At 47.6% G+C, this 15,395-nt stretch overlaps 1 protein-coding gene across 1 annotated transcript in view; it reads right to left on the reverse strand.

Moving 5' to 3' along the window:
- ATM (ATM serine/threonine kinase) overlaps nucleotides 1-15,395 on the reverse strand; it is a 1,399,724-nt gene that overhangs the window by 717,230 nt on the left and 667,099 nt on the right. The window contains exon 28 of the mRNA XM_086935231.1: nucleotides 14,093-14,219. Coding sequence (XP_086791357.1) covers nucleotides 14,093-14,219 — 127 coding nt within the window. The remainder of the gene's footprint in view (nucleotides 1-14,092; nucleotides 14,220-15,395) is intronic.

Raw genomic sequence — 15,395 nt, forward strand, 5'->3', positions numbered from 1 at the left:
CCGCCCACAGAGAGGGGCCCCTAGAAGTTCGAGTGAACCTAGAAATCGCTGCCAAGTGGACCTTGATGGACGCATGGGCCAGGCCTGAGTGCGCCAGGTGTAGAAGGTATGGCAGGAGTTGTTGGGGAGTGACCCGGAAGGGGTGTAGACCCTCCTTTTCACACCAGATGCAGAAGCGTTTCCACTTGAGAGTATAGGTCTTTTTTGTGCTGTTAGCTCTGGCGTTGGACAGGACATCTTTGCACTCTTGTGGGATGTTTAGATGGCTGAACTCACGGTAGTCAGGAGCCAGGCTGACAATTTCAGAGGGCCCAGGTTCGGGTGGAGAACCTGCCCGTGAGACATCGTGAGCAGGGTTGGGTGACTGTGAAGACGAAGAGGTGGGTGGACGGATAGACGGTGGAGCTCCGTGTACCAGTGCTGCCTCGGCCAGGATGGGGCGATGAGGATTAGAGTGCAGGGCTCCGATTTCATTTTCCTGATTACTCTGGGTATCAGTGGGAATGGCGGAAAGGCGTAAGCAAACACGTTCTGCCAAGCTATTGAAAATGCATTCCCTAGAGTTCCTGGTTGGGGAAGCCTGCTTGCGAAGCTTGGGCATCTGGCGTTCTCCCTGGTGGCGAAGAGGTCTATCTGTGGTGTCCCCCACTTCGTGAAGATGTGGTTCAATGCACTCTCGTCTAACTCCCATTCGTGGGATAGGGACTGTTCTCTGCTGAGGGCGTCCGCCAGGACATTGTCCTTGCCTGGAACGTATTCGGCTTTGAGGGTGATGCCATGTTGTAGAAGCCAGTTCCAAACTCTCTGAGATTCTCGAGAGAGAGATAGCGAGCGCGTCCCACCCTGTTTGTTCAGGTAGTGCATAGTCGTGGTGTTGTCCGTCCTGACTAGCACTGGGGAGTTTCTGATGCGCGGGAGGAACGATTGGAGCGCCAGGAAGACCGCCCGTAGCTCTAGAATGTTGATGTGGAGCTTGGACTCCTGTGGCGACCATTTTCCGTTGGTCTGCAGTTCTTGTAGGACTGCACCCCAGCCCTCCAAGGATGCATCCGTGGTGATGATATGTGGTTGCGCCGGAAGCAGGAACGGTAGTCCTTGCGACAGGTGTTTGTCTGAAGTCCACCATTGTAGACTGTTGATTAGATGTTGAGTGACTCGTAAGCGGTCCTCGAAGGATCCCTTCGCTTGTGTCCATTGTTTTGACAGTTCTTCCTGAAGGGGGCGCATTTTTAGGCGGCAGTGAGGGATGAGAAGGATACATGACGACATCATGCCAAGGAGCGATTTGAAGAGGCGGACGGTCAGAGACTGTTTGGATGCCACTGACTTGGCCAAGGAGATGAGTTTCGACTTTCTCTCCTGTGATGGAAAGGCCTTCGTGCAATCCGTGTCCAGGGTCGCTCCTAGGAAGGTGATGACTCGAGCTGGTGTCAGGGATGACTTTTCCCTGTTGAGGGTCAGTCCAAGGCGGCGGAAAAGATGCAGACAGGCGCTGGAAGATGCAGCTGCGGCTGCTCTCGACGGAGCTTTTACCAGCCAGTCGTCCAGGTAAGGGAAGACCTGGTGTCCCTGCTGGCGGAGATAGGCTGCGACCGGAGAAAGGCATTTCGTAAAGATCCTTGGAGCAGATTTGAGGCCGAAGGGGAGTACGCGGAATTGGTAGTGTATCCCTGCGACTGCAAACCTTAGGAACTTTCTGTGACCCTTGAGGATAGGGATGTGGTAATAGGCGTCCTGTAGGTCGAGTGATGTCATGTAATCGCCTTTTTCCAGGAGTCCCAGGATCTCCTGTAGCGTGACCATTCGAAACGATTGCTTCTTGAGAAACACGTTGAGGGCTCTTAAGTCGAGAATTGGACGCCATTTCTTCCCCTTCTTGTGGATGAGGAAGAAGTGGGAATAGAAGCCCTCCCCCATCTGGGCGTGTGGAACTTTTTCTATCGCGCCTTTCTGGAGCATGGATGTTAGTTCTTGCCGAAGCAGCCGCAGGTGTCTGTGAGGACGCTTGACAGGTGGTGTCTGAGGAGGGTTTGAGAGGAATTCTAGAGAGTGGCCGAATTGAAGGAGTTGTAGAACCCACCGGTCTGTCGTTATTTGCCGCCAGTTTTGAAGGTAAAAGGAAAGCTTCCCTCCAAGTCGCAAGGGAAGCGATGGTGGAGGGGCTGGCCAATTGGAAAAGTCATTGTCGATTGCCTGCTGGTCTCTTCTGTCCTTTCCCTCTGTAGGACGATTTATTGAAGGAGGACTGACGTCCCGACTGGTTTTGGCGCTGTTGAAATTGCGTTTTACCCTGAGAGTAAGAGTAAGAGGACTTGTTTTGATAAGATCCTCTATAGGAGGATTGTCCCCTCCCCCTGTTGGCACGAAAGGACTGAGTGCGAGATTGCAGAGTGCCCAGGGCTCTGGCTGTGTCAGTGTCCTTTTTAATTGCAGTGAGGGCTTCGTCAATCTTCTCGCCGAATAGGTGATCGCCATCATAGGGCATATCTAAGATCTTGGTCTGGACCTCCTGTCTGAAAGAGGTGGCTTTAAGCCAGCCTTGGCGTCGCAGGACAGCGGCTCCCGCCAGCTGTCTGAATCCAGTCATGGCCACGTCAATGGCGCAGTCTATCAGTTCTGAGGCCGATGTTTGGCCCTCAAGGAGGAGCGAGTGTGCCTCCGCTTTAGCATCTTCCGGCAGGTCGGCAATGTAGGGCGCGATGTCCGCCCAGAGTTGGCGGTTGTAACGCCCAAGAAGGGCGATGGAATTGGCAATTTTCACCGTTGTCGCAGAGGTAGTGGAAAAGCGTTTCCCAACTGCATCTAACTTCCTGCCTTCTTTATCTGGTGGTGTCGATAAAGGTGATGCAGGGTTACGCGAGTTCTTCTGCGCCGCCTGGGTGACCACAGAGTCCGCCTTGGGGTGACCCGTGAGGCATGCTGGAGCTGAAGACGTAGCTCTGTACTTTTTATCCAGTTTGGGTACGATTACCTGTAGGGAAGCTGGAGATTGCATGAGCTGCTTGCCCTGTTTGAGTAGATAATCAATGATCGGAATCGATCTAGTAGTTTTCTTAGTTGGTTCTTTAAAGTCATAGAGGAAACATTCAGTTTCCTGAGATTCCATTGACATATGGAACCTTTTGGCAGCCCTTTCCATGAGGTTATGGAAACCTCCAATATCAGCAGGTGGAGACTCAGAAGATTGTGGCTCCGGAGAGGCTGGAGAGTGAGTAACATAGTCCTGGTCCGCATCCACGTCCGTATCATCATCTCGGACTTCCCCTTCTTCATGTTCTCTGTCCTCTTCCTCGGACGAGATAGGGTCTTGAGCAGGGTCCTGTGTCCTAGGAAGGACCAGTGGAGGGGGCCTAGGTCTTGTCCCTTGTGCAGGAACGGGCACAGATGGCTGCGGGGTTGGTGGGACAGTAGGGGTGGCTTTCTGCGGAAACCGCAGTTTGTAGTCTTGGACGAGAAAGCTCAAGTCTGCAACCAATGAGGCCGGCAAGCACACCATTGGGGTCACCTGGGTGTGGACTTGGGTAGGCACTACTGGAGGGGTCGATTCCTCAACCTCCTGCTCTTCGTCCGTACTCTGGCACTTGACAATTAGGTCGGAAGGACTAGTGGCTTGGGTAAACTCCTCCTCCTCCTCCGGCTCCTGGTCCTGTAAGAAGCAGGATGGTGTCAGCTGTTGGACCTTACTAGGTGAGGTCATCTCCGGAGTGATCTGCCTTTTGGTGATCCTAATGGAGACATGGGAAGTCTGAGCGTCCATTGCGTGTGACAAGAGCTCGGATTCTTTCCAGGTACCAGTAGCCGTCGGTATAGTCTTCGTCGACGGTGCATCCGTCGACGACCCTCTCGTCGACGGAGCTTTAAGCAGCGTTTCCTTCGTCGACTGCTTCGTCGTCGGCGCCGCCGTCGACGGAGCGCCCTTCGTCGACGGAGTGTCCCTCGTCGACGGCTTCGTCGACGGTGTGACTTTCGTCGACGGTGTCGTCGTCGACGTCTTCGTCGACGGTGCTGTCGTCGACGCCCTCGTCGACGGTGCCGTCGTCGATGTCCTCGTCGACGGTCTTGTCGTCGACGGTGCGGAGGATGAAATCGGTCGTCCTGCTGACGACGAGTAGGTTAGAGTCGTCGATGAGGAGGACGCCGACGATGCCATCGTCGTCGATACCGTCGTCGTCGATGTTGAGACGGTTTTAGGCGATGAGGTGGTCGCCGATTGCGCCGTCGTCACCGTAAGCAGTGGTTGCTTCCTAGGGACAGGAAGGTCCTTGCTAGATACGGCAGGCTTGCCCTCTGAAGCCTTTTTAGACCTCTTAGGAGGGGTCGCTGAGTGGCCAGGCGAGGAAGCCCTAGGCCTCTTCAGGGAAAGTTGTGAGGCGACCGACATGCTCCCACCCTCGGAAATGAGGTCGGTCGGTTTGTCTTTGAGCCTGTTCAGCCAGATAAGAAGTCTCCCTTCCCGGTCTTTCTGGGTTTTGACGGAGAACTTACGGCAAATCTTGCAGTCGATGGTCTTGTGGTGAGGGTAGAGGCAATACAGGCATTCCTCATGTTCGTCGTCCACGTGGAGCCTTAGTTTACCACAGGAGGCACAGGGACGGAAAAGTGCTCTTTTCTTGACGTCAGCCATAGTAGAAAGTCGAAAAAACTGTGAAGTTTGGAGAAAATACGATATTCCTGAGGAGAACTCAGGTGGAGACTCCCTAGCACAACGTGCGGTAGAAAATCTGAGAGACTGAGGCTCCTCACAGGAAGGTTCTAGAGGGAGGTAGTAGCTGATTGGTTGTTCCTTTTGTTTTGGTCCTTTTTTTACAAAAGGACACAGATAGGCTACCAAGGTGGGACCCTGGAGCCTACTCTATTTGGTCCTTCCTGCATAAGGACCTAGATAGGTTACTAAGGTTAGACCCTTAGACCTATTCTCTTTATGTATGTCTTAGGACATTACTTTTTTATGTACCGGAGGCTCCCGTCTCGACGACGGGGAATGATTCAGGCATGTGAATCTATGAAAGACACCCAAATACTGGATAAGGGGTGATACACCGTAAAGAGCCCCAGGGGGCATGTTGACCTGTCCTAGCAGTCCGGGCTGGACTGTTCCTGTGAGGAAGGTTGGGGGGGAGGAACTGGGTTGATTTGCATATTGCTGGGTCCAAACCGGGGTGGCGTGGAGAGCAAATGGCTGGGTCCAAACTCGGGTGGCATGGAGAGCAAAAGAATGATGATTTAACCCAGATCTGTGACTGGGTGTGAATGTTTGGTTTGTTCTGCATTCCATTCATCATGTGTGTGGTTTTTTTTTTACGCTTGATTGCCCATATTGCCATCGGGGACCCGGACTCCTGTACCATTTGTTGGGTGGTGGGGCAGGTGATCGCCCACCCAGTCTTCCTTCTTACTTTGCGCCCTCCTCACCACTACAACAGTAGTGATGGATCCTGAGTGAAGAACGCTCTACAAGAGATGGCAGGGGCTACTGTACTGCACTGCTTACTCCACATTAGCAAGGGGGGGCCCTTATCTGGATTAGATCTGGGGTCTCCTTCTAAATGCATGTTAGTCATCGACCCGGAGGGCAGATACATGCTGGTAGATGGATAGCAAAGCTATCATCTTGCGTAAGGGTTACACCCCAAACACCGACCAACCTTCGTTTCCGAATAGCTTGAGGACCCTCCTGTCGGTATTGCTGCCTTATGTGAGGATAGTGGGGGAAGATTTCAATTGCGGGGCAGATTTAACATTGATTACATGTAAAGCACCCCTAAGGTAGGCCCTAGGTAGCCCAGGGGCAGGATGCAATTATTTAAAAGGTAGGACATGTACTTGTGAGTTTTATGTTACCTGGTAGTGAACTTTTGCTTTTCACCACAGCAAGGCCTAGTCCCAAGTGTAACATTGGAACCGACTTGTAACATCTTACAAGTGTATCCTCCAATTGAAAGCAGCTAGGAAATTGTAGTTTGGTGTCTTTGGACTCACAATTTAAAAACACAACTTTTAGTAAAGTTGGATTTTTAAATTGCAGGTCTGAAAATGTCACTTTTAGAAATTTGGTATTTTCTTACATAACCATTCTGTGCCTATCTCTAAAATACATGACTGGGTTGGATGACAGTTCAGCTTTGTGAGTTCTCTCTAGCCAGTCACACACAAAAGGAGCCAAGGAGTGCCCTGCATATCCTGATGGCCCATCACCAGGCTGATGAGCCTTCCTGAGCTTGAATGATGGAGGAGCGGACAGTTGCACTTAAATAGGGCTGTGCCTGTCTCCATACAAGGAGCTGCATACCCCCAGAAATGTGTGTCTTGAGCCAGGGCTAGAAGGGCAGGGTATTGTGCACTCAAAGACCTTTCTTTGAAGTCACTCTACTTCAAAGACTAAAATGGGTAATAGTACTGGACCTATGTCACCATATACTCAGAACACTTCTATACGGAGGACATTCTGCCAGGAAGAAGAGCTGCTGGGCTGCCAGGAGGGACTGTGTTGTGATGTATTCTTACCTTGGTTGGAGCTCCCATGCACTCTGTGTTCTTTATGCTCGTGCTTAGAATGTGAGGCTGACAGCACTCCAGGACTGACAGTTGCAGCTGGGTCTTGGAGGTAGTCGGATGTCAGGTTGTGCTACGAGTAAACCTCATCTTCTTACATGATGTTTCTTGGTCTTTCGTTGGAGTATCCCTCTTAACATACTGCCACATTGCTGTTTGCTTTGCTGGCCTGCTGCTTCTGTCCTGAGAGAGAGAGGACTGGACTTTGCCCTCTACAGCCTTCTTTCTAAATTTTCTCCAGGGGCTTGAGATGTGCTTGCCTCCTGTTGGAAGTCTTAGGGCTATCAAAGACTTCACCTGTAGCACCTGGCATCCTTTGGTGAGAGCCCTATTTGCCAAGTGGTGCCAAATCCAGTTCCTGGGCTCTTAGAAGTGAGTTTTTGGTGCTAAAAAGAAGAACCCACCGCATCACCACTGATGGTCGCTTCTAAACTGGCACCTCACTGCAATGCTGCCTGCACCGAACCTGTGGTCCCCGCTCGACACAACAACTGTGACTTACAACGCAGGCTATGACTGCGCCACAGTGCCTCCAGCGAATCGCCACAGTGTGAGCCTAGAGCACCGTGTCACAGAAGTCTGTGACGCACTGCTCTGATGCAGTGCCTGTGGTCTAGCAGTTTGCCATCGATGCTGCGGAATAGATGTGCCATGGCTTAACAAATGATCCTGCACCATCATCAGAACCAACACCTCACCGAAAGTGATACCTTACCTCCCATGCCCAAAGCCTCATCTCTGGGCACTCACTTCGTCATTGACACAGCACATTAGCAAGGAACCGAGGTATCGCACCTGCAACCGCCGCATCACCTCCCCTGCACCCGCATCGTCCCCCGGCGTCAGCAACTCCACAACTCTGTACTACCTCCAGGAACCAATGCCTCACTTGCTTTAGTGACGCTTCACCTCTTTTGCACACCACACTCTCATTGAGCTCAGACGTGCCAAAGACCTGCATAGCAGTAAGGAACCAACGCCGTGTTTGCATCTACGACATCTCATACTCCCCCTGCGTCTTGCATCGGCTTTGATTTCCAACATCTACAAGGTACTGTGCCAGGGTCTGTGTGATTCCTGACACCGGTAGTCGCTCCATCAAGGTAGGAGTCAACTTGTAGATTCTTACTGGTCGAACATGACCAGATAGCCCCTTTGGAGCTATTGTTTACTAAGCGCTAAACTTTATTTAATCTTTAAAAATTCATATCTTGACTTGTGTATGTTGGATTTTTGCGGTTTTTGTCTTGTTTTACTCAGATTATTATTGGCTATTTTTCTAAAATGGTGTGGAGTTCTTTTGCGGTGTCTGCACTGTGTGTGTTGCAAATTCTTTACACATTGCCTCTGGAGATCAGCCTGTTTGCTCTTGCCAGCTTACCAAGGGGGTGAGCATGGGTTATTCTTTGTGTGTAACTTATTAACCCTGATTAGAGTGTGGGTCCCTACTTGGACAGGGTGCGTACCACTGCCATCTAGAGATCCCATTTCTAACACTACCCAAGAAAGACATGGCTCTGTTAGTGGACTACTACTGCCTCCTCTCCATGCTTAACACAAATTATAAAATCCTGAGTAAGATTATGGATAACAGGATTCATCTTGATCAGACAGGGTTTATATTTGACCGTAGAATAATCGCTAGCGGAGTCATTTCCTGGGCTTGCAGGAAACCCTCCAGTCGGACTCCCTGGCATTGTCTGTTGACATTTTTTAAGCATTTGATTCCTTGCACTGGAAGTTCTTGTATGCTACTTAACTCAGGGCTTGCCTTTGTTAAATAGACTAGGATGTTATATACTCAGCTGATGGCAAGGGTTCGGACTGGGTCAGTACTATCAGATGCATGCTCAGTGGATAGGGGCACCCGACAGGGCTGCCCCTTGTCCCCTCTTGTTATTTGCACTGGCTCTAGAGCCCTTCGCATTGACAGTACAACAGGGTGGACAATATAGGGGGCTGCAGTTATAGTGTGATTGCTTATATATTTCATGCTGCTGTATATGCGTGGCGAGCCTTCAGATTTGGGGGGAGCAGTGGCAGCCCTGTCAGCCTTCAAGCGACTCTCTGGCCTAGATGTTAATTGATGTAAGTCCTGCGCCTACCCACTGCAACCTGGCCCAGGGGAGGTCTACTTCTCCACCGCTCTGCCAACACAGCACTGAAAACATGTTACCATTCGTTACCTGGGAGTAGATATTTATAGATCTACGGGGATGCTCTTTGAGGGTGACTTTGCCTCAAAGTTTCCCTGCGCCGGTCGGACACCTTTTGGAGTACTCTGCCAATATTGGTTAGAGGTCGGATAGTGATTTCTACGATGGTGATTCTGCTGTAGCTACTTTCTCTGTTTGTGGCCTTGCCGGTGGTATTCACTAGAGCATACTTTAGGGAATTGGATAGCATCCTTCTCACGTTATATTCATGATGAAGGGTGGCCCAACAGAAAATTCCAATTGCTGGCATATGAGGGTAGTATGCTGCCCTATGACTTTGGCCATTATAGAAATGGGGTAACCCAACACGGTTCTTGGACCTGGGTAATCAGTACTGTCAAAGAAAACAATGGTCCAAACCGAAATTGATCATTTGATCAATAAATAATGCACTCACAGTTGTTCATTTTTTTCATTATTTGGACGAGTATCTGAATTGATCTACTCTAAAGAGTTAAACAATAAGAATTATTTAACAAGAAAAAAGAGCAACTACCTGAAAAAAACTGAATTTATTCCAAAAAGGAGTTTTTAATAAATTACTCCATCACAGCAAAATTAATTATATACATTTGTACATCTTCAAAAAACAAACTGTAAAAAAGGGGGGAGCAATCTGCTTCTAAAAAGGGAAGTGCCAGAAAGAGAGAAAAAAGTGATGTAAAGAAAAAGGGTGTAAGCCTCAACGGAAAAGTGACACAAGATTTTGGGTAAATTGAAACACAAAACTGTAAAAAATCCAGCTGATAATGCAATAAGGCCACTGTTGTTTGTTAAACTTTTCCCATTTATACAGTCTCAACTGGCATGTATAATGAAACTTTCAATAAGTAGTGGTCCTATTTGCTTATTAAAAGAAGCGTCGACGTTTCGACACGTCTTGGGGTACAGGGGTGACTGGGAACCTCGACCTGCGGGTCTTCCTCAGGACGTGTATGACACAACCTTTTTACCGTCGATTTTCAAAATGTGGACCCAAGGGTTTCTTTTTATAGGGTGATCACGGTCCTCCTACACCTGGATGGATGATATAATTGCTTGACCTTTGTTCAACACCAACCGGATTGGTGGTCATGGGCGTAACCAGAAGGGTTAAGAATTAGGGACCCAAAAGGCAGCAGACACAGCTCACAACAGGATACCGTCTATTACTTTAATAGTCTCACACGGCCATCATTCGCTGAGATATTGGTAGGGTAATGCACTGCTCATACCCGGACACCGATAATTACTTGTTGTATCTTATGTAGCCATCACTCGCTGGGGTATTGGTTCGAGGATGATACAGTTCTAAACGGCACCAGTTGGTGCTTCCCGGAGTCTGCGTCCGTTGTTGGAGAAATACACACTGTCAGATACTGCCGCCAGGTGTGGATTTCTCCAACAACGGGCGCAGACTCCGGGAAGCGCCAACTGGTGCCGTCTAGAACTGTGTCATCCTCGAACCAATACCCCAGCGAGTGATGGCTACATAAGATACAACAAGTAATTATCGGTGTCCGGGTATGAGCAGTGCATTACCCTACCAATATCTCAGCGAGTGATGGCCGTGTGAGACTATTAAAGTAATAGACGGTGTCCTGTTGTGAGCTGTGTCTGCTGCCTTTTGGGTCCCTAATTCTTAACCCTTCTGGTTACGCCCATGACCACCAATCCGGTTGGTGTTGAACAAAGGTCAAGCAATTATATCGTCCATCCAGGTGTAGGAGGACCGTGATCACCCTATAAAAAGAAACCCTTGGGTCCACATTTTGAAAATCGACGGTAAAAAGGTTGTGTTATACACGTCCTGAGGAAGACCCGCAGGTCGAGGTTCCCAGTCACCCCTGTACTACAAGACGGGTCAAAACGTCGACGCTTCTTTTAATAAGCAAATAGGACCACTACTTATTGAAAGTTTCATTATACATGCCAGTTGAGACTGTATAAATGGGAAAAGTTTAACAAACAACAGTGGCCTTATTGCATTATCAGCTGGATTTTTTACAGTTTTGTGTTTCAATTTACCCAAAATCTTGTGTCACTTTTCCGTTGAGGCTTACACCCTTTTTCTCTAAATCACTTTTTTCTCTCTTTCTGGCACTTCCCTTTTTAGAAGCAGATTGCTCCCCCCTTTTTTACCGTTTGTTTTTTGAAGATGTACAAATGTATATAATTAATTTTGCTGTGATGGAGTAATTTATTAAAAACTCCTTTTTGGAGTAAATTCAGTTTTTTTCAGGAAGTTGCTCTTTTTTCTTGTTAAATAATTCTTATTGTTTAACTCTTTAGAGTAGATCAATTCAGATACTCGTCCAAATAATGAAAAATGAACAACTGTGAGTGCATTATTTATTGATCAAATGATCAATTTCGGTTTGGACCATTGTTTTCTTTGACAGCCCTATGACTTTGAGCTTCACCATTTAGCTGCATAGTTGCAGTGGATGTCTCAGTGGCGGTCGGTGCTCTGGGATGCTGTAGGCCACCAGGAGCGTGGGACACCTTTCAGAGATCTCTAAACTTGGATTCTGCTATGACCTGTCCCTGCCTTGTTGGTGCGTAATAAGAATGTCCTAATTCAAATGATGCAGTACGTGTGGGTACGGGCAATACAGAGGATGCGTACTGGGGCGCCATATACCTGCAAGCTCCCCTTCATGATCGCTCAGAACTGGCAGCACCCAGGAGTTTGGGCTGGTCTGTGCCTGTGGCCTGAGGTGGGGCTCACTATAATAAATCAATCAATCAGTGAATTGTAAGCTGGCTACTCACCCACGATGGTCTTAAGGTGGTAGGGGTGGGCTGTGCAACTCCGTTCAGTTGAAGAGCCAGGTCTTCAGGGCCTTCCTGAAGTTGTGTTCAGGGAGGGGGCGCGTCTGATGTCGATCGGCAGCTTGTTCCAGGTCTTGCCCGCGATGTAGGAGAAGGCTCTTCCCCCTGTTCTGGTTCTGCGTAGGCAAGGAGGTCCTATTTAGCAGGGGATGAAGTTAGCTCCTTCCTGGACTTCAGGGAGACACATGGTGGAGGACCGGTTCCGCTGAGCCTCCGGAGAATGATTGCCTTTGTTATCTCTTCCTCATCACGGGGACAACAAAAGTGGTCATTCTGCTTTATAGGGCACTGTTAAAAGGGATGCAGATGGACCTTTCTTAGCTGCACCAACGCTGGACGTTGTACCTGGGAACCATCTCAGTACTCTGTCTAGTTGAAAAACCCTGGATTCATTCCCAAGGTGCCTCGAAATGCCAGATATAAACTCAGTTTTACTTCCACACTGGGCAAACACTGGGCGAACACTGGGCGTACATCACCCCTCAGACTTTACACAGAATGTTTCCTGGTTCGTCGTCGGCAGGTTCTCACTGCCTTGCGGCTGATGTGGGGTTCAATTATAAGTGATGGACTTGCCTAGTGCTGGAGACGTACTGGGGTGCTATATTGCAAGCTATCCAAGGGGCCTCATATAGACACGTTGATTGACCACAGCTGTGCTTTCTGGAGCTCCATGCTCAAAGTGAATCTCAGAAACGCGACAGACAGGTTTGAGGATTTGGCATTTGTTCTGGCTCCACAGCAATTGATAATGAGCTGGAAATCTGCCAATGGTCCAGACTTGTGTAGATCTGTAAAGGAGTTGTCAAGATGAGGAAGGGAGTTGTCTAGATAGGCGGATTATCATTGGGAAGCGTTTAGGAGGGAGGTAGCTAGGGAAGTGTATGGGGTTGCGATTTTACATGCCTGGGAGGCAATATTGTTGGCTTGCTCTAGAATAGATACCCACGGGCAAATTTTAGCTGAGAAGGCGGTTTCTCCGGTACCCTCACAGGAAGCTGATATGCCTCTGTTGTGCCCTGTCCGAGCGGCCGGTGCCAACATTAGTGAGGACCTGGTTGAATGAAATGTGCTGTTGAACTGCCTGAGGGCGTCACCAGCTCTACGCCTCTGTGCCGATACAAAACGGGGAGCTGCTGGGTCAGCTGTAACTCGATGCTCTCACTTCGCCCTCTCTGCATCCTTTTTCATTTCTTTCCTCTATGAATGGCATATAAGTTGGTAATCATTTCCCTGACCGTGCACACCTGCTTTTCTCTGTTTGGCAATGTAGAGCTGTAAACTTGAAAACTGCAATACATTTTTTTTTATTGCAAAGGCTTTTGAAAAAGATAACGTTCAAATTATTCTACAATGGTTATTCTGTTAAGCCAATGACTACAAGACAACAGAGGTAGGCAACGCAGAACAGAGGAGAGGTGCTCTGAGCTTACCGAACATAAGGAAACTGTACAACTTTATAGAGTGAGATGCAAGTACTTTCACAGGAGCACAGCAGTGAAAATGCTCCTAAACCTAAACTAGGCCCTGAAAGCCAAGATCTCTTTGTCTGCCGCTTTGAGTGCCTCACTCTGAGTCTCTAAGCTAGGCAGACAGAGAAAGATGAGGAGAAGTAAGAGAGGGAGGACAGCCACAGAATCATAACTGTGCAGGGACAGAGAAAGTGCAGAGAGGCAGGCATCTTTTAGGATGAGTAGTTTGCAGGCCATCAATTTTAATCTCAGTCAGAAACCTTTGGTAAATACACCTACTCTGGAGCACCTGCTGAGATCTGTATATGTCAAGCAGGCCAGAAATTCTGATCTCAATGAGAAGGCTCAATGGTTTAAACCACCTATTGCAGAGATTCGAGTGTGACCGGCAAGTCAATGGTTCCAATCATTGTTCCCTCCCATGAAGGCATTGATTCGGTGTATGGAGATTAGAAAAAGCAAATGTGTTTACATTGAAAAACCTTTAGCTTTTCAGTATACAAATAAAAACATGTTTAACTATCAGTTAAGTGTACAGCTGAAACAATTATTTTATAAGTAGTTACCTGCAGATTTGAAAACCACAAAATACAGTATGCGTTTTACTCTAGCCATATCCAACTCCACTACAACATTCACCGCAACTCAGCCCCGGTCCCCAATAACCCCCAATTGCATGCATAATCACATATCCTTTATTTTGGATATGAGGTGAGAGTCAGTGAATGCATGTTAATCTGAATTATGAGCATATGCTGTGTAAATGGGGGAATTCTGGTGGTCATAATTGTAAAGAACTGTTCCCCTCTTTGGTTCAGAGTACTCAAGGTGTAATTGTGGCTATTCCTAGAGTAATTCATTATGCATTATAAAATCACTCAGTTGCACTGTTAAAATCAGAAATAAATGATGCATATAATTCTCAAGTAACAAATGGTAATTTAAAACAATTATATCATCTGAAATACAAACCAAATAATATAGAAAACTTAACATTCTGCCCCTAACACATAATTATCACAGCATCACATTACTCACAGGATTCTTGGCTAAAATTGCTACAATGCTTTTCAGCTTGCTTTTATGACAGCTGCTTATATAATCCAATGTGGCCTTAATCACAAATGATGGAAAATGTGGAGGATTTGGTGCGGGATCCAGCTCCCTGTATTAAAAACATAACGTTTGCAAATGAAATAAAGAGCTAAAATTAACTAAAACAATATATACACCTTGCACACAGACACTCAATATAGTACTATGAACATCAAGATCAATGTGTTTATCAGTGAACGTACCTAGCAATCACATCTGTTTGGAAATAATCCTAACCATAATATGTTCAAGTGAGCAGCGACCATCTTTAATTTCAAACAAGGGCCAACAATGTAAAACAGAGACCCTAAAGTGACCAAGGATCATATGCACAAAGCATTTTTCTGACCGGAAACGACCCGAATCAAACCGTTTGCAACAGGAAAAATGCTTTTTTGAATTTGTACAAAATGTGATTCTTAACGTGTCACCGAATCGCATATTGCATTAGCAGCAAGGTATTTGGAAGGGGCGTGTTTGGACATCCCTTCCAAATACCTAATCGGTATGGTATGTATTACTGTTTTGCAACCAAATTCCAGTTGCAAAAGAGTGATACTTTACACCCGTTTAAGAGAAGTGGGCTGTATTTACAAAAAAACGAGATTAATTTATCAAAAAGTAATTAAAGACATGGTGGTCTGCTGACCTCAGCAGGCCACCATCCCTGTGATGGCTACGATTCCTAATGGGTCGCAAATTGTGACCTACCTCATTAATCTGCATAAGGTAGGTCTATTTGCGACCCACTAGGAATCGCTAATGAAACTCATAAGAGTTTCATGCATTAGGAACACCGAATTTCTAATTGCGATTCAGAGAGATTCACAATTAGGAAATCTGTATTCCTAATGTTAGTACATTTAGCACCAAGGGCCAGATGTAGGTCACCAAATATGACCGGTTCGGTAAAATGACCGAATTTGCAAGGGGGACAGGGTGTCACTTTGACACCCTGTTGCACCCCTGATTCTGGCTTGTGTGCCATGTGGCACACATACATGCCCTTAGGGCATGTACACCTGTGCCATGTGGCATGTATGTGTGCCACATGGCACACAAGCCAGAATCAGGGGTGCAACAGGGTGTCAAAGTGACACCCTGTCCCCCTTGCAAATTCGGTCATTTTACCGAACAGGTATTTACCGATTCGGCAATTGATATTGATTCCTATGGGCCTCAAGGCCCATAGGAATCAATGGCAATTACAGAATCGGTAAATACCGATTCATTAATTACCGAATCA

The sequence above is a fragment of the Lissotriton vulgaris genome, chromosome 8, assembly GCF_964263255.1.
Source record: "Lissotriton vulgaris chromosome 8, aLisVul1.2, whole genome shotgun sequence".
Taxonomy (NCBI): Eukaryota; Metazoa; Chordata; class Amphibia; order Caudata; family Salamandridae; genus Lissotriton; species Lissotriton vulgaris.